The 20,363-nt window shown below is 42.0% G+C and overlaps 1 protein-coding gene across 1 annotated transcript in view; it reads left to right on the forward strand.

Moving 5' to 3' along the window:
* Positions 1-20,363, forward strand: part of LOC144491587 (ERC protein 2) — a 764,742-nt gene that overhangs the window by 252,824 nt on the left and 491,555 nt on the right. Inside the window, exon 9 of the mRNA XM_078209614.1 lies at positions 9,682-9,849. Within this exon, the coding sequence (XP_078065740.1) occupies positions 9,682-9,849 (168 nt within the window). The remainder of the gene's footprint in view (positions 1-9,681; positions 9,850-20,363) is intronic.

Raw genomic sequence — 20,363 nt, forward strand, 5'->3', positions numbered from 1 at the left:
AGAGTTAAATTAAAGGTAGACAATTATGAAGGGAAATCAACTTGATTTAGTATATTCTGTAAGTAAAAGGACGCAGAAGAGGTGAGGATGTAATCTGCAGCTGAAATGAACAAAGTTGGTAAATTAGGATCAAGTTTAAAAGAAATTTAAGAGGTCGCATATACTGGTGTGTCGCCAGTGGACAAATGTGTAATATCTCATGTTTGCAATTCATGTATACAGTATATATAGTCTATCATTGAGATCTAAACACCAGATGACTGCTCTGCATAGTGTTAGCAGAGAATTTGACAGAGTATCAGTTTGGCAGTATACAGCGAAATTCAGTTCGCAAGATGAAAGGATGCAAAATCATAACTACATAATTTATTTTTGGCAATGTAGAATATATTAATTTATGTATATTTTGTTCTCCGCCTTCAGTTTATGCCACTTATGACTCTCACCTCAGTCAAGGTTGGGCAGATAATCTATCACCAAGTCTCTGACAGTCTACTCATACATTCATACATTTACAAGATTAGACTTGGTTATGCCTCTTTGGTTTTTTCCCTCCCTCCCTTTGTTCCACTGACTGCCCTGGAAACATCTGTCTGTGAAATTGGGGGTATGAATGCATGTTCTTTAATTCTGCCACAGCACATCAAAGCTCTAATGCATTGTACAGTTGAGTTGTTGAGGTGATGAAAGTTATATTAGTACATCAGAGTTAATTTTTGCTGTAGGAAAGGTAAGGTGATAATGTTTTTGAGGATTTATTTAACAAATGTATTTTTGTAAATATAATTTGTTTTCATCTTTCATCAAGCCTGCTGGAGTAGCATGTCTGCTGCTTCGTTGACTGGTGGGCTTTCTACTTCTGAGTTCCCCCAGAACTTTTCATAACTATCTGTTAGGTGCAAATACTACCCAGAAATGTTCATTCAATGCTTCTTCCTGCAGGTGAATCCTTGTTTAAAGTGATAGAAGGCAGGGATTTGCATCTTTCCACTCAGTTTCACTCTGTTTTTTTATTGCCCAATTCTCTGGATATGCTATATCAAATGATTTTTTTTCTTGGTTTTATCCCATAACATTAAGGTTTTTAGATTAGATTTTATCTACATGAAGAGCAATCAAATCCAATGCCACAGCTGGACTTGTAACAATTTGTAGCTATTGGAAATATTCTGATGAACACTTAAATTATTCCTACCGAGTGTTATATACTGTTTAACATTTACATTGGTTCTACATAATTTTTCAATACAAACCAAACTTTTTCCAAATAATGTTATCAAGTTAAAAGCACTCTTTGGATTCAGATGAATAGGCAGTTTGTACCTTATTCCTGGACTTGTATGCTTGATTTTGGCTGATGCTGCAGTGCGGTGTTGGAGTGTTGCATTGTGCATCTTTTCGATGTGACATTGAACTGAGGCCCCATCTGGCTGTTCTGGTGGTTCAGAAAGATGAACAGTTTTGGTCGGTAGCATTTCTTTTTGATGGTGTTGATTTGAGGAAGCATATTAATTATGCTATTGGAATAATTTGTGTGCAAAATGGCTGCCACATTTACCCAGATAATAGTCACTACAGTTAAAAGTAATGTGACATGTTTGAGATATCATTTAAAATGCCAGTTTTACTTCCAGAGCACCTTAGGATTGATTTGGACCACTTGGATCCTCAAGAAACTTAACTTTCGCTTGGTAGTACAGAACCTGAATATTACTGAAAAGAGGCAATTTGACAAAATGCGCTCAATTTGAAAAATGCACATCAAATTTCCAATGATTAAACAGTTTATACTATGGGAGAAAAGATTGCTGATTGGTTGACAAGTTGATTCTGATTGGCTGGGGTGTAATTAATAAAAGGGGCAAGGGGGGGAACGTATTCCTGTTGCAGAGAACGGTTCTCTGTGTATGAATGTATGTCGCTTCTAATGAGCGTAAATGAGCCATGGTACCAGCTCAGCTGAGCAAAATTGCTGTTCTGCCTGTCACAGAATTGAGCAACATTGTGTATGAATTTCAATACTGGTGCGACACCAGGTACATAAACCATCCACGTGATTGACTGAATCAAACAGCACATTCCTTCAGTTGATCCTAATAGTCAGAATAAAGACCATGCTCAACCAGATCACATTTGCAATACCCAAAACAAAATGCACACACTCAAATATGATTCTGCGATTAGGCAGTAGTTGTTGAACAATCCTGAGTGCGCATATAGCTGTGCAAACAACCAGTTTAAGATGACCAGTTAACATAATTCATTCAGATTTATTAAAAGCAGCACATTTCATACAAAAGGACCTGTTCTCTACAAACAGAAGGAACATGCTCAAGCTGGCCACTATTTTTTGAATTACCCAGAAGCAACTGTTCCCTGTTGCTTTCTTTGTGGCAATGCCTCAACTTGCCAACCAATCAAGAGCCTTTTAATGTAATATAAATTGTTGTTGTTTGAAATTTGGCATTCTTGCACTTGTCCTGATGAGTGTAGCTCAACAAGCTTTGGCAACATGTCTCACATCAGCAATATTCAAACTTTCTAAGTCTAAATTCATTTGTAATTGATAACGTTTGGTTAACATTCAGCAGGTTTTATTAATGGAACAGGGAATGTTTGTTTCTTTAATGAATTTTAGTCCATTGCAGATTAAAGAACATTTTCTCAGTGTAACAATTCATCCAACATTTTGGAAAATATCCTGTACAAGAATCTACTTGATACAGCTTGTTACCATGCTGATTTGTTATTGTTGGTTACAGTACAAGTGAAAAATATTTGCACAGACCAAGGTTGTTTTCTGATTTGGAATCACTAAATAAGAATGCAGTGAGGCCTGTGCTTGACCTGGAGTGTCCCCAGTTGTGAGGTGTTGGAGAGGAGTTGGAGGGTCACTTAGTTAGATGTTAATGGAAAGACCCCAAGAAATCCCATGCCTTGGAGAATAGTGGGAACATTCAGGAGCATAATAGTGAATTCCTGAGGCACACCTTGATTTGGCCCCAAGAGAATTGAAGGAGCCCTCGAGGAACAACTGGATGGAAAGAAAAGTGAAACAAAGAGTGTGCTGTTGTGATTGTCAGGTGTAACATGTAAGTGTTTACAAAACTTAATTTTAAATTAGTAGTGTTTGCTTTGTTCAGTAAAGGTTTTTTGATGGAAACATGAACATTGTGGCATATTTCTTTCAGTGAATAACTGGAAATTTCAATTTCCTGCTAAAGTTTCTGACCTCCACCAAGATCATAACAAATAATAATTGAGCTCTGACAAAGGGTCATCTAGACTCTAAACGTTGGCTCTATTCTCTCCCCACAGATGCTGTCAGAGCTGCTGAGATTTTCCGGCATTTTCTGTTTTCTTTTGATAACAATAATAACCTTTGGAATAAATGGATGAGTGCAGCATCACTTAAGAAAATTGAACATCAGAACATAAGAACTAAGAGCAGGAGTAGGCCATCTGGCCCCCCGAGCCTGCTCCACCATTCAATAAGATCATGGCTGATCTTTGCGTGGACTCAGCTCCATTTATCTACCTGCTCACCATAGCCCTTAATTCCTTTACTGTTCAAAAATGTATCTATCCTTGCTTTAAAAACATTTAATGAGATAGCCTCAATTGCTTCAGTGGGCAGGGAATTCCACAGCTTCACAACCCTTTGTGTGAAGAAATTTCTCCTCAACTCGGTCCTAAATCTGCTCCCCCTTATTTTGAGGCCATGCCCCCTAGTTCTAGTTTCACCTGCCAGTGGAAGCAACTTCCCTGCTTCTATCTTATCTATTCCCTTCATAATCTTATCTGTTTCTATAAGATCTCCCCTCATTCTTCTGAATTCCAATGAGTCTGCTTGATAGGTACCCCTTCCACAAACATTCAATCCCTCCACCACCGACACGTAGTAGCAGCAGTATGTACTGTCTACAAGATGCACTACACAAACTCACCAAGGCTCCTTAGACAGCACCTTCCAAACCCATGGCCACTGCCATCTAGAAGAGCAAGGGCAATAGGTACATGGAAACACCACCACCTAGAGTTACCCTCCAGGCCACTCACCATCATGACTTGGAAATGTATCCCCATTCCTTCACTGTCACATGGTCAAAATCTTGGAATTCCCTCCCTAACACCACTGTGGGTGCACCTACACCACATAGACTGCAGTGGTTCAGGAAGGCAGCTCACCACTACCTTCTCAAGGGACAATTATGGATGGGGTAATGAATGCTGGCCTACCCAGTGAAACCCTTGAATGAATAAGAAAAAAGATTGTGATGTAGCCTGGATGTGCAGTGTTGAATGTTTTTCAGAGTGTGGAGAAAAGTGGACGTGTGTATCAATCCCACCTAAATTCTTCAATCATGGAACTGTATCTATTTCATTGAGTTTGAAAAGACATTATAGTGAACATTTTAGCAAATGTCTACCAACAAACTGTTCACTGGAACCTTTTCCAAAAACAATCAACACTTCAGTATGTAATTCTTTATACTTTATCGAAGTAAGTTCCAGCATAATTTGGATGGTATCTGTTTTAAGTGCTCAACAGGAACCTTAGGGTGACACTGTTGTTGCCACTGTTGGTTAAGCAATCTTAAATGGTAAAATTGAATGTTTTGGAACAAACTTGTCCTGCATTTATGCATCTAAAGTCATGACCCTTTTCATGGATTTTACTGTTGTGTAGGGCAGTATTGAATTACTGTAGTTTGTAAATGAACTTACTGAAGAGAATGAATGGAAGAAAAGAGATTAGTATTAGATGGATGTCACTGTGCATGTATTGGAGCAACTTGAGTCTGAGCTTGGCAGCTTCAATGTACCTCCCCTGAGTGGATATTTAAGACTTAGTCCAGAGATGCCAGCATGTTATTACTGTCACTTGTTGCCTGTGGGTCTCAGCCAGTTGTTTTTGTGTCACCGAGTCTGGTGCCGTGGTAAAGCTTCAGTAACGGATGCCAGATTCAGTTCTTAAATTTTGGGGGAATAAGATAACTTCAGCTTTAAATTGTCAATGGAGTATCCGTTGTTTTAATAAAATCATTGTTCTAACCACCTGCCACAGTCAGCATTTAAATGTTAATCCTAAATGTTCCTCAAAGGACTGCCAAGTATTCAAGGTACAGTAGCTAATAGCAGGGGACTACTTCATGACCCTTAAAATGATATGGTGTTGATTGAAACATTGAAACAAAGATTCCTATTCAGGTGTGAATCTGTAATATGATGAATGCCACTTTTTATTTCAACATCATATTAAAAATAGATTAGGGCAAACATTACAAAAGCCACTTTGAAAATCAATGTGCAAGTAATACAGAGTACTCAAACAAACTGCAATACAAAGCAGAAAAAATATTCCAGAAAGAGACTGTCTTTTCATCGTTTTGTAATTTCTGGACCTTAACTTCATGTTCGAAACTAGTTGTCAATGAATAGGAAGGCCACAGTTAGTGTGATTATTATTTCAGTCTCCTCTCAATACGCTCATCTGAAAATAAAATGCTTTCGCTGGAACCTATTACTCATATATTGAGAAAAAAATATGGGCTCTCAAAAGTCCTAAAATCACGTACTGTTTGCATTTAAGCCTCAATTGTCCTTGCCAGTTGAAATCTCTCCTACACAATTGGACCAAACCAGAGCTAGCGACACCAAATGAGTAATGTCATAAAGTTTGTACCAGGTCACTGCACTTTACTAGACAGGCATCAAAAGGGATATACACTTCCAAGATAATCAAAAAGCTCATAAAGGATTTATGTATCAATGTACATTAGTATAATCTGGTGGGGCTGCACAGCATGAATTATAGTGACCCTGTTTCCTCAAACTAATTGCTTTAAGCATAAACCTACCAGAAATAACCCAGTATAGTCTTGTCGGAGTCATGAATTGGAGGTGACTGTCAGATGCACGACAAGCAATGGTGAATGCCATGCAAGACAAGAGATAAGTTAATTGGATGACTGGCACCTGAAAATGTCAACTGTTTGGCGTTTGGAGTGGAATCATACCTTATTATTTATGTTCATGTTTCTTATTCACTAGAGATACCAAATGGTGAAATTATTTTTAGATCAAGTTGTCAGCCTCATACTGAGTTTAAAGCAAAAAAGGGTCTTTTAACCCAACTATTTAGGTGGCATTTATGCCCTACATGAATGTCCTTCAGCTTTTCATCTTGGTCTATCAGAATACCTATTTTTTTTGTCCGTCGTTCTCATCTGGATTGCTCTTAAACACATCAATATGTTATTATCTCAGTCGAGGCGAGGAACAATTTCATTTTTGGAAATCTGAAAACCGGGAATTTAATTAAAAAATGAAGTCATAAGTTTAATGGCTTAAATGTAAACAAAAAGTAAACAGGAATATTAATAATTACTTTCTACCTTATATAATGATTGTACTTTTTATAAAGTAAAATCAACACTGTTATTCTCTAAACCAAACTTCTTAACTCCAATTTCCTTCTACACCCATTTAACTTGCACCTCAAAAACTCAAGCCAGATACTTATTACAAACTGAAGATTAACCACTTGCTCGGAGTGCTGATTTTGAAGATTTGTATACAAGCTGAGATTTCTTGGGCCTTGTGCTTGATTCTGGTATCCTCCAAACATCCCAATACTGTAGACTCCCAGTTCAGCACAGATATGGCTAGTGTCTTAAATGAAGCCATCTTGGATCAGAACACTACTGGTTCTTATGTATGATAAGTCTGGAGTTTTGTACCTGAATCATGCTTGCTTGCTCTCTTGTTCAATGTTATCTCTCTCCCCCCACTCCATCTCGCTTCCTTTTGCTCTGCCTCTCTCGGTTCCCCCCCATTCCCTGCACTTGGTGTCCTTGCGCCCCCCTCTCTGGTCCCCCATCCCTCTGGCACCCCCCCATCTCTCTCTCTTATCAGCCCCCCTCGTGGATTTCTCCCCCTTCCCCTCTTGTCGATTCCTCCCTCGATCTCTTATCGATTCTCCCCCTCAGCGATTCTCCCCCTCATCGATTCCCCCTCCTTGTTGTTTGCTCCCTCCCTCTTGTTGCCCCCCCTTCCTCTCTTGTCATCCCCCCCTCTTCTCACATCTTTCTTCCCCCCACCCCCCCCCCACACCGGCTCTCTTGCTCTCCCCTATCCACTCTCTCCTCTCCCTGTCCTCATTCTATCTTTGCTCCATTCCCATCCCACCCCCCTCTCTTTGTCCTCCCCCCTCCTTGCTCTCTTACCTTTGCTTGGGTAAGTCGCACACCCCCGACACACATGCTCGACTCACCCCTTGCCTTTGGAATATTCAAGGGTGAGATGAATTTTCCTTGTTGCGTTCATGTTTATTTCTCTTCTCATGCTTAATGGTATATGAGGCAGACAAAGCATGCCCCTGTGTCTGCTTTCATTGCTGTTTTGCCTGCTATGGAAGCAGACACAAGGGCGTTGCTTGAGGCTGAATGCCACTCTGCATCAAACATGGCTGATTCTCCCAGTCTTATGGCATGGGTGTATTGAAAAGATTTACAGCCTGATTATCAACCTGTTTGGCAACTTTGAGTGCACCTTCCTTGGCCATCAATTCCTTGAGTCCTTTAGCTCGAACTGAAACTGCTCAGAGATGGGGCACTACCCACTGTCCACAAGATCTCCCATTAAATTATTGGTAGATGTGCATGTAATATAATACTGAACCCGTATTTGTCCTAATTACTATTTTATAACTTTCACTATTCCTTCTTGCCATAATCAAGAAACTCTGACTGCAACTTTCTTTGATGAGTTTCAACACATCCAACCTAAAGGCATTATTTTAATGTAAGGTTCAATAAAGACATCTGGTGCAATAGCAGGTGAGCTAACGTCGTTGGAGGTTTGCTTCTGAAATGTTAGGGTAACAAACCAAATTAAATCATTCTCTGAAATGCACATTGGTCTATTGAACATATCTCTGTGATGCTGAGTTCTGTTAATTTAGCTGCTAGTTTCAGTGATCAGTTTTCCGCAATGCTTATTATTTAAACAAATATGCTGAAAAAATTCCCCAAAATGAATCTAAACTTAAAATTGTTCCCCGTCACCGTTGGATTTTAAAGTTATGTTTTGTTGGTCACGTCAATATTTTGTGTGCAGAAATTGCATTCAACTTGCTACTGCACTTTATATTTAAGACCACCTTTCAAAGTGAAAGTTTCTATTTCACACCATAAATGAAACTTATAAGAAAAGCAAACACTGGTTGCATGGATATCAAGGGTTTCACAGTAGTTGGTGGGTATTGGGTGAGTTCCAACGCTAACCACAGCAGTGAAATGCAAACATGAGCTCCATGTAGCAACTAAAACTTTGGAAAAAGTTGGCTTAAGCCGTGATCTGGAAGTCGAATGTGTTCTTTACCTCAGTTTCATTCTTCATTTACAGAATTCACAGTTGAGAAAGTTTCTTGTATATTTTGCACTCATTCTGAAAGGTGGAAGTACTTTTCCTCTGGTTCCATGCTTGAGTAAAAAAAGCTAAATTGATTTTTCTTTATTGGGTAGCTCTAGTGAACAATTAGGGCGGTACGGTGGCACAGTGGTGAGCACTGCTGCCTCACAGCACCAGGGACCCGGGTTCAATTCCTGGCTTGGGTCACTGTCTGTGTGGAGTTTGCACATTCTCCCTGTGTCTGCGTGGGTTTCCTCCAGGTGCTCCAGTTTCCTCCCACAGTCCAAAGATGTGCAGGTTAGGTGAATTAGCCATGCTAAATTCTCCCTCAGTGTACCCAAACAAGCGCCGGAGTGTGGTGACTAGGGGATTTTCACAGTAACTTCATTACAGTGTGAATATAAGCCTACTTGTGACTAATAAACTTTACTTTTAATTGGTTTTATTTTTTGTGGAAAAGTTGTGAAATATGGTAGACTTCATAATATTGCAAAGGGTGAAGATGTTGTGGCTTGCAGACACAGTAAAGGATGAAAATCTATAAAAGAATGTTTTCATTGGTCATACGTTGACTGTTTTGTAATCTCAAAAGTCAAAGTAAGTGTATGCGTGACATAGAAATAGGATCGCATGGACTCTGTGGGTAATCTTTCTTAACGGCCATACTTAGTTCTTTTTGTAAATTAAGAACAGTGGTTGAACTTCGTTCACATTAGTTGATGTGCACAGATTGTGATGCTAAAGGAGACATGCAAAAAATTGAAGCAAATTGACAGACTCAGATGATAGATCTGTGCCTTTAACTTGAATGGTGTCATTTACACCATTGCTGCCTTGGTCCAGGATGAAGGGACATAGAGATATGATTGAATGGAAGCGATTTAGTGCAGAAAATAGGAGAAATGTTTCCCCACAGAGGGACGCAGAACCCCAAGTTAGGTGGTAAAGTAGGGGACATTTCACTTTTTAAGTATAGTGGATCTACCAAACACCTGGAATTTGGACTCGCGCTCATCTGGAAGATAAACACTAATGGTTGGACCAAGCAGTCTGCTTCCATGTGGTAATATCTCCATAGCTAAAGTCTAATGCAATATGGTCATTCCATATGAAGATATTGAAATTAGTTTTGAATACAGGATAAAATTCTTAGTATAATGAGAGTGGTGGGCATCTTTTTTTTTGATTTTGCCAGAGCAGTAAATTTGTTTGTAAAAACCACAAGTATTTTCAGACTGGGTTCTATGTATCTGTTTTCTTCCTCAGGTAGATGCACTGAGGTTGCGACTTGAGGAAAAAGAAAGCTTCCTTAACAAAAAGACGAAACAGCTTCAAGATCTTACAGAAGAAAAGGGGACACTAGCAGGAGAGATACGTGATATGAAAGATATGCTGGAAGTGAAAGAGAGAAAGATCAATGTCCTCCAGAAAAAGGTAGGAAATGAAAGCTTTCTTTTCACTTAAAACATTTGTTGCGCTATCTCTTTGTGATACATATCTATGTGGTAGGACAAACCTACATAACCATTGAGGCCCAAAATTGAAAATGTACAATAAGCCCAAAATGAGGGAAAGCCATCAAAGTTTGTTAATGTAAAGTCTACTGTTTCCATAAGCTTGTCTGTATTACTCTTTCCAAGAGTCTGTTTTTGTGTGTTGGATATTTTGTTAAGAAATAATTCCTGTCACCAATCTTGCATTTGTCTACTGCAATGCACACTTTGCACTAAGCCAGTGAGTTTTCAGTAAATTCAATCAAAGTTTTAAAATGTGATCACATTTGGGTGTCCTTGATAACCCTTTCTCTCTGCGTAAGTGGCAACACAGCCTTGAACTCACTGATGCTGATAGCTAGATAACATTTAATCATCATCTTTTTCCCCACTACTATATTATAGATGCCATTCTAACCACTGGCGCAAACCAAATTAAGATGATAGTTATGTTTATTGTGATCCTTGACCTATTGTGTCAAAACAATTGTTTGCAAATTTGATTTTGTTGCTATAATTCCATTTATGTATTTCCAATTTGCACTAGTTTGATTTTAAAGTTGTCTATTATTACCATAACATTGATTCCTCATTGCGGATCATACTGTAATTCTGTTGTGTGGTTTCTCTTGGGATCAATTCACTTTATTTCATTTCCCAGTTTTACTGAGCACAGTAAGTCACCCAGCAATTCCCCCCCCCTCCCGCATTGATTCGTTAACCGTATTGCTGTCCACAGATGCTGCTTGACCTGCTGAGCCTTTCCAGAATGTTCTGTTCTTGTTTCAGATTTCCAGCAGCTCCAGTATTTTGCTGTTACAATAAACTGTAATTTCTGCAACACAATTTCCTATTGCTATATCCTTAAATTAAGTACTTTGGGTAGTTAATTGTGCCTACATTTTTCTTTGAATCTTTAATCCATTTATGTTTGATTTCTTTGCTTCGATTTGCTTTCTCCATTTCTTTTACAGTATTAGGCATTACCACTTTTCATCTTATTTCAATGCAGCATATTTCCTAACTCCATTGTAAACCTATTGCTATGACAGTACTCACTTAGACACAACCCACCTCTTCTGTATTAACCTAATTTAGTCCACAATCCATTTCCATTTGGCCAGCATCGATTTGCTTAACCATTCATATGTCTCCCTAATTGTGTTAGCTGACCCTCTGCCTCTCCCAAAGCTCAGTAATAATTCAGAGAGCAGCATCTTTCATTCAATTTCCAAAAGTAAAGCCATTTGCCAACACACTTTCTTTTTCCTCAGTTCTCATTTACTCTTCAATATTTGGATTTCTAACTCTATTAGACAAATTATAGATTTTTACAATGAAAGTAACTGTTTATAATTGCTCCATTGAATTTTCTACTTGCTTTTATCTTTCTGCAGTTTGCTGCCTTGTTTCTCTAATTTGCTCTAACTTTTCCTCAGTATCTTCTTCTTGAGTAATGTTTCCCTTATCCTGAAACAACTTGTCTCTGACTGCAAGCTGATCCCTGTCCTTCATTTTCTCATGATGTGGAGATGCCGGCATTGGACTGGGGTAAACACAGTAAGAAGTCTCACAACACCAGGTTAAAGTCCAGCAGGTTTATTTGGTAGCAAAAGCCACTAGCTTTTGGAGCGCTGCTCCTTCATCAGGTAAGTGGGAGTTGTGTTCACAAAATGGGGCATATAAAGACACAAACTCAATTTACAAAATCATGATTGGAATGCGAGTCTTTACAGGTAATCAAGTCTTAAAGGTACAGACAATGTGATTGGAGAGAGGGTTAAGTACAGGTTAAAGAGATGTGTACTGTCTCCAGACAGGACAGTTAGTGAGATTTTGCAAGCCCAGGCAAGTCATGGGGGTTACAGATAGTGTGACACGAATCCAAGATCCCAGTGGAGACCGTCCTCATGTGTGCGGAACTTGGCTATCAGTCTCTGCTCAGCAACTCTGCGTTGTCGTGTGTCGTGAAGGCCGCCTTGGAGAACACTTACCCGAAGATTAGAGGCCGAATGCCTGTGACCGCTGCTTGCCTGGTGATTGTCGAGCGGTGTTCATTCATCCGTTGTCGTAGCGTCTGCATGGTCTCCCCAATGTACCATGCCTCGGGATATCCTTGCCTGCAGCGTATCAGGTAGACAACGTTGGCCGAGTTGCAAGAGTATGTACCGTGTACCTGGTGGATGGTGCTCTCACGTGAGATGATGGCATCCGTGTCGATGATCCGGCACGTCTTGCAGAGGTTGCTGTGGCAGGGTCGTGTGGTGTTGTGGTCACTGTTCTTCTGAAGGCTGGGTAGTTTGCTGCTGACAATGGTCTGTTTGAGGTTGTGCGGTTGTTTGAAGGCAAGAAGTGGGGGTGTGGGGATGGCCTTGGCGAGATGTTTGTCTTCATCAATGACATGTTGAAGGCTCCGGAGAAGATGTCGTAACTTCTCTGCTTCGGGGAAGTACTGGACGACGAAGGGTAGTCTGTCCACCGTGTCCCGTGTTTGTCTTCTGAGGAGGTCGGTGCGGTTTTTCGCTGTGGCGTGTCAGAACCATCGATCGATGAGTCAAGCGCCATATCCTGTTCTTATGAGGGCATCTTTCAGCATCTGGAGGTGTCTGTTGCGATCCTCCTCATCTGAGCAGATTCTGTGTATACGGAGGGCTTGTCCGTAGGGGATGGCTTCTTTAACGTGTTTAGGGTGGAAGCTGGAGAAGTGGAGCATCGTGAAGTTATCCGTGGGCTTGCAGTACAGTGAAGTGCTGAGGTGACCGTCCTTGATGGAGGTGCGTGTGTCCAAGAATGCAACCAATTCCGGAAAGTAGTCCATGGTGAGTCTGATGGTGGGATGGAACTTGTTGATGTCATTATATAGTTGTTTCAGTGATTGTTCACCATGAGTCCAAAGGAAGAAAATGTCATTGATGTATCTAGTGTATAGCATCGGTTGAAGGTCCTGTGCGGTGAAGAGGTCTTATTCGATCCTGTGCACGAAAATGTTGGCATATTGAGGTGCGAATTTGGTCCCCATGACTGTTCTGTGTGTCTGGATGAAGAACTGGTTGTTGAAGGTGAAGACATTGTGGTCCAGGATGAAGCGGATGAGTTGTAAATTGCATCTGGAGACTGGCAGTTGTCGGCGTTGAGTACTGAGGCAGTTGCAGCAATGCCATCGTTGTGGGGGATGCTGGTGTAGAGTGCTGAGACATCCATTGTGACGAGGAGTGCTCCTGCTACAAATGCCGCATCCTGGAAACCAAGATAGAGTCCATATTCTCAACTTGTGCTCAGGACGCAGACCAACTGTGAAATTCTGCCAAGCAGACGAGACAAAGGAACTACGCCATCTACATGCACACCAAGAACAGGAAACTTGAGAAACTCAGCATCACCACCAGCAGCAACCAACCAAGCCTCCCCCAGTACCACAGTAGAAAACAGAACCACTGCAGGGAAGTCCATTGTCAACTTGAACCAGATGAAATCGAAGTTCTCAGCCGAGGGCTCAATTTCTGCTCCACCACCAAAATAGACCCCATCAGTCTCACAACAGACACAGAGGAATTCATCAGGCGAATGAGGCTGTGGGAGTTCTTCCACAAACCCCAAGAGGCCAACAGCGAACACAATGAGACAGCCAATGAACCGGAACAGCCGACAGAGAGATCCGCAGTGCTGCAACCAAAGAGGAAAGAGTCGAATTGGACTCCTCCGGAAGGCCGCTGCCCTCGACTTGACATGTATGCCCAAGCCGTCAGGAGGTATGTCAACACCAGATTCATCAGCTGCACTCACAAGACAGCCCCGAACATCACCCAAGCACAACGCCACACCATCCGCGCTCTCAAGACCAACTGCAACATTGTCATCAAACCAGCAGTCAAAGGAGGGGCCATTATCATACTGAACAGAACGGATTACTGCAAAGAAGTGTACCGACAACTGAACAACGAGGAACACTACAGACAGTTACCCACAGATCCGACCAAAGAACACACCCGTCAACTCAACAGACTGATCTAGACCTTTGATCCGGACCTTCAGAGCACCCTCCGTGCTCTCATCCCACGTACTCCCCGCGTTGGAGATCTCTGCTGCCTCCCGAAGATACACAAGGCAAACACACCCGACCGTCCCATCGTAACGGGCAATGGGACCCTGTGCGAGAACCTCTCCAGCTATGACGAGGGCATCCTGAAACCCATTGTACAAAGAACCCCTAGCTTTTGTCGCGACACTACGGACTTCTACAGAAACTCAGCACACATGGAGCAGGTGAACCAGAAGCACTCCTCGTCACAATGGATGTCTCGGCACTCTTCACCAGCATCCCCCATGACAACGGATGAATGAACACCGCTCGACAATCACCAGGCAAGAGTGTTCTCTGCCTGTTGGGGAACACTTCAGCGGTCACGGGCATTCGGCCTCTGATCTTCGGGTAAGCGTTCTCCAAGCGTTCACGACACACGACAACGCAGAGTTCATGTCACACTATCTGTAACCCCCATGACTTGCCTGGGCTTGCAAAATCTCACTAACTGTCCTGTCTGGAGACAATACACATCTCTTTAACTTGTGCTTAACCCTCTCTCCAATCACATTGTCTGTACCTTTAAGACTTGATTACCTGTAAAGACTCGCATTCCAATCATGATTTTGTAAATTGAGTTTGTGTCTTTGTGTGCCCCATTTTGTGAACACAACTCCCACTTACCTGATGAAGGAGCAGCGCTCCGAAAGCTCGTGGCTTTAGCTACCAAATAAACCTGTTGGACTTTAACCTGGTGTTGTGAGACTTCTTACTTCATTTCCTCAACATGCTCTTTATTACATTCTCCAGCTCATCACCATCCTCGGTTGTCCCTCCGATTAAGTCCAATATCAGTCACAGGAGATAATATTGAAATGATATGGATCCTGAATGAATACTTTGCTTCACTCATCCTTTTACTGAAGAGGCATCTTCAGGCAATAGTAGAAGTCAATTAAGATATAAATATTGGAGATACTCACTAAACTAAGCAAACTTAAGGAGGATAAGAACTCAGGACCCAGGAAAGAAATGAGAGCAAATAGCAGGGCTACCAACATCTCAATTTAAAATTCAACCTCAAAAGAAGAATAGTGCCAGAAGAATGGCAAAAAGCAAATACCACTCCACTCTTCAAAAAGAATTAAGTATTCACTAAATACTTAATTATTAAGACATTTGGAGGCAGGGAATATAATAAAATCATTGCCAGCATGGATTTCGATAAGAAAAGTTATGCTGAACTTAAATTGACTGATTAAGTAGCACGATGGATTCAAGGATGGCCACAAAACAGACGATAGAACTTTAACGGAAGGTTATCACACTGGCTGGAAGTGAGACACGGGGTGGCACAGTGGTTAGCACTGCTGCCTCACAGTGTCAGGGACCCGGGTTCGATTCCCGGCTTGGGTCACTGTCTGTGTGGAGTTCGCACATTCTCCCCGTGTCTGCGTGGGTTTCCTCCGGGTACCCAGGTTTCCTCCCACAGTCCAAAGATGTGCGGGTTAGGTGGATTGGTCATGCTAAATTGTCCCTTTGTGTCAGGGAGACTAGCTGGGGTAAATGCATGGAGTTATGGGGAGACGGCCTGTGTGGCATTGTGGTCGGTTCAGACTTGATGGGCCGAATGGCCTCCGTCTGCACTGTAGGATCCTATGAGTAACTTTACAGTGCAGGTGGTGATGGAGGCGGGGGGGAGGATGCTGTAAAATGCGATTGATGGCATCGGATTCGGACCCAGTGTTATGAGCAACATACAGCAATCTGCTTGGGCTCGCGATTTTGAAATGATGAATTACGAGGCAATTGAGATGGTTAAGGAGTTAAGGGCTGGAGCCTCGACAGCTTTTAACGAGCAACAGGATGGCAGCTGTTGGTGTTGTCCAGTCCGCAAATGTGCAGTTAGACTTTTCGCTATATTTTTCAAAAAGGAGTAAGGTAGCCATTGGCATTGAGGCCCCCTTGAGACCATCCAACTGGCAGAGGGCTCACAGGAATGGGGCAGTTTTGCAGCACCTACTGGAAGGGTGCCCCAGTCAGATCAGCAGTGCCCAGGTTGCTTGGGGATGATTCATTCCTTATGAGTTTCCTCCAGCAAGGAAGGGAACCTGAGCACGAGTAGATGAGTCACATGGATCAGGACAGCAGCAAGTTCTGGGGAAAAGTGGCCACAGAGAGCACTGCGAGTAGGATGGAGATGAGGGTATCCTGTGGCCAGGGTCCAAAGCGAAGCCTATGCCTCCACCAGATGATGGCGGATCAGCGTTGCCGAAGACTGTGTCTATCCTGAGAGGCCAAGATGGCAGAGATGGTGAGTTCTGGCTGTGTGGTTGGCCATCTGATTCTCGTGGCTGTCATGGTCACTGGCCCTGAATTTTTGTGCCTCATGTCCATTCCAGGGACCTGCTTGAGATTTTTTTTGTAGGATGTGGGTACATTTGTTGCCCATCCCTAATTGCCCTTGAACTGAATGGCTTGTTAGGCCATTTCAGAACGCAGCTAAGAGTCAACCACATTGCGTTGGAACTGGTGCAGGTCCCAGACTGGGTATGGATAGCAGATTTCCTTCCCTACAGGTTATTAGTGAATCAAATGGGTCTTTATGACAACTGATGATGGTTTCATGGTCACCATTACTGAGACTAACTTTGTATTCCAGAATTATTTATTGACTTTAAATTATACCAGCTGCCATTGTGGGATTTGAACCCATGTCTCCAAAGCATTAACCTGGACCTCTGGGTCACCAGTCCAGTGATATTGCCACTAAGCCACCATCTCCACCTAGTTTTTCCTGGTCCCCCACCCCCAGCTGATTTCCCAATCAGCTGCACATCACTGCATCAAGGTAGTGACAAATGCCCCCTTGAAGGGGGGCCAGTCAGGTTTCTGAACCAATGTGAACAACGAGACCAAGAGTCAAAAGGTTTGGGGCCATTGCTGGATTTCCTCTAGGCTCCCATGGGTCAGCCAGTGGCCTCCATTAGCAGGAAGGCATTTCATTCCCTCAACATCCAAATCATCCACACCCACAATCAGCAGGTCTTACACATTTGTGTACGTTACCCTGGGAGCAGCCACAATGTTTACATTTTTAGGCATTCCCAGGCGTTTCAACTTTTTCCCACCACACCCTCGTAATTCGTGCCGACCATCGATATCCTCAAGGTGAGATTTGGGTACCTGGATCAATTGGATAGCACTCTTCAAAGGGTCAGTGAAGGTCTCCTGGATAATGCTGGTCTCCTGCGGCAACACAACTTGGTGCTGCAGAGGGTGAGGGGCCTGCCCGCTGACTGTATAGTGGAGTAGTAGGCAACTTCAGACAAGGAAGATGTGGAAGCTGATGAGGAGCTGCAGCATCCTCTCAGACATGAGCAGCTGATCGGGGACACCTCGATAGAGCAAGGGATGCTCTAGAGCTACTTATACTCGCTTCAGCTGACACTTATCACTTCAGCCATCCTGCCAAATAAAGATCCACACTGCAAATACGCAAAAACCACTTGCCTCTCCTTGCCCACTAACACCTGTTGCTTCTGCAATGTGCGAATGATGAACACACTGTAGTCATCTCCAGCCAGTCCTTGGGTGGAAACATGCCCCCCCCCAATAGCCTGACAGCCATCCTCTGGCTGCTTCACACGTCCCATGTGATCCTCGCAATTATACATGGATAGAAACTCTAATTAGTTGCAAAATGAAATATAACCAAAGATAAAGGTGGTATAAAATCCTGATTAAGAACACCTTTGTAGTAGCGAACATTCCTTTACACAGTTGTTTCCATTTCACAAATTAAGTTCAACTGAATGTGCGTCTCAAATGAGCATTGTATTTACTGTATGAAGTTCCCATTATTTTGGTATCCATTTAATAGCGTGTATTGTACTATACTGCGTTGCTAATTGGATTATGTGTACTTATACTAATTTGAAAATATATAGATCAATCGTTGCATAATCGTTCTGTCTTGAAAGCACAGGAAGACCCAGCTTTAAAAAAAATCACAAGCAACAGCTATCTGTTTCCAATTTAGTTTATGTATTGATTTTTCTGAGCACCTGTGGCTCACTGGTATCTTATGTGACTGTCTCCATATGTGTATAATGTGGCCTTTTGTTCCTGATGACATAAATCTGTTCTTTGCATGATAGTTGTTCCAGCTAAATGCTATTTCCTGTGATTTCATAGCAGAACATATTTAGTTTAATTATTTCCTTCCTGCGTTATCATGAATATAAAACAGTGCATTACATATATCCAAATTTATCTCACTGACCACTTCATTAGGGGTGACTGAGTTATTTATAATTAGTGGTAATGCTAAAATACTGGTGTTACACATTTTGAATCAAAAGCTAAAGAATACTTTGGGACTGTGAACAATTAACCAACTTGCATTTTTAGTGATACTTAAATTTGTGCAATGTTAAGATTCAGGATGGTGATTTTCCTTTCAGGATACTTTATCTGGACACTGGGCATTTTCAGTGGTGATCTTTGTACCTGTCTGACATATTGTTGGAATTGTAAGGAGAATTTTCACTGCGCGTTAATTTTTGTGGCTTCGATGTTCAGCCCTATCTGATGATTTAATTGAGTGCAGTGAAATCGCGATGAGTCAAACTCAGATGACACAATTACGGCTATGTTGAGGTCATCAACCATTCCCACTGGCAGAATAGTAAATCCCATTGAGCGATGCCCATAATGAGCCAAAGTTTGTGACTGCGGATTAGCCAAACTTGCCTAAGCCTGTCATATGACCAGGCCGACCAACCAGAGTGGAGTTAGACCACGTGAGTGCAAAATCATGGAGCGCTGTATAATCCATCATTTGATATGAGATCTCCCTGTGAGAGGATGTGCAAAGCCTGAAACAAAAACAGAAAAATGTTGGAAAATCTCAGATGATCTTTTGTCAGAGCTTGGCGAAGGATCAGCTAGACTCGAAAAGTTGGCTCTATTCCCCCTCCACAGATGCTGCCAGACCCGCTGAGATTTTCCAGCATTTTTCTGTTTTTATTCCACTTATTGGGATTTACTGTTCGCGGTGAGTTTTACTTTTTTTCCACTGAAATCTTGGAACTAGCTTATTGATTGAATTTTCAGGCTTTGTCTTTTTTGGAATTTTCCCCATTTTAAGCCTTTAACAATTGGCAGTTTATGGAATTCCAAATTCCCCAAATCCAATGAAGTTTTGGATTTCAAATTGTGGCTTATGGTGCTGAACCAAATCCTAATATAATTGTTGCAATTTTTGGTGTTCTAATGTATTAATTTATAAACTCTTAAACTTTTTGATTTATTATTTCAACAATTTTGCTCTGCCTTTGCTATCTCCTGTTTTATTTTCATAGTGATTTTAATTTAATTTTGCTTTTTTTCCCCTCATTGTTTCCTTGAACTCATTTTTAAAAGTTCTGTTTCTCTATTTTCCAACGTGTACATCCATTCTAAACGTCGGGCACTTGTCATGTAAAGTTTTGCTGCTGGGAAAATGTGATACAGCCGTCACAAGTTGAAAACCTGCTGCAGGGGCCAGTCAAAACTCACAGCATGTGTGGCTGAAGTGTCCAGAGAAATCTTTGATGGTTCTTCTATTTGTGTTCTAACAAACCTTTTCTTGTATACAGTTTTAAAATGGATGAGTAAACAATGTTCCTTTACCCTGGGAAATATTGAGAATGCCTGACATATAGAATCCCTACAGTGAGGAAGGAGGCCATTCGGCCCATCGAGTCTGTACCAACCACAATCCCACCCAGGCCCTATTCCCGTAACCCTCGTTTATCCTGCTAACCCCCCTGATGCTAGGGTCAATTTAGCATGGCCAATCAACCTAACCCGCACATGTCTGGACTGTGGGAGGAAACCCACGTAGACACGGGGAGAATATGTAAACTCCATACAGACAGTGACCCGAGTCTGGAATTGAACCTGGGTCCCTGGCACTGTGAGGCAGCAGTATACAGCACCTTTGTGGGAATTTTTCTTCTCCTCAGCTCATTTTCATTAACTCCTTGAAATAAATAGTGGTACACACAAGGGGGAATCTTAGGTCAATCAATCTGATGCTGGCTGGAACAGAAATTAAAATCCACATTGTGCACTTGACGATTCTACGAAGAAACTTTGGCCAACTGCAACCCTTAGCTTCAACCTCTCCATGGGTCTGGCGCCTGCAGCGATTGTTTACTGATACATTTTGTTGCTAACAAGTTGACTTATGGCTGATGTAACTATTGTTCAAAGTTAACAACCACAACCCCCACCACCTTGCAGCTTAAGACAGCTGGCCTGGAAAACTCTATGGCCCGACTTTGATGTCCAGGCTAGCAAGCCACCTCTGGACAAGCAGCTGGCTGATTGGAATTTTGAGGCTAAATGTTAAGATGGATCGGGCTTCCCACTGCTGCACCTGCTCT

Source organism: Mustelus asterias, chromosome 3 (assembly GCF_964213995.1).
Source record: "Mustelus asterias chromosome 3, sMusAst1.hap1.1, whole genome shotgun sequence".
NCBI classification, from domain to species: Eukaryota; Metazoa; Chordata; class Chondrichthyes; order Carcharhiniformes; family Triakidae; genus Mustelus; species Mustelus asterias.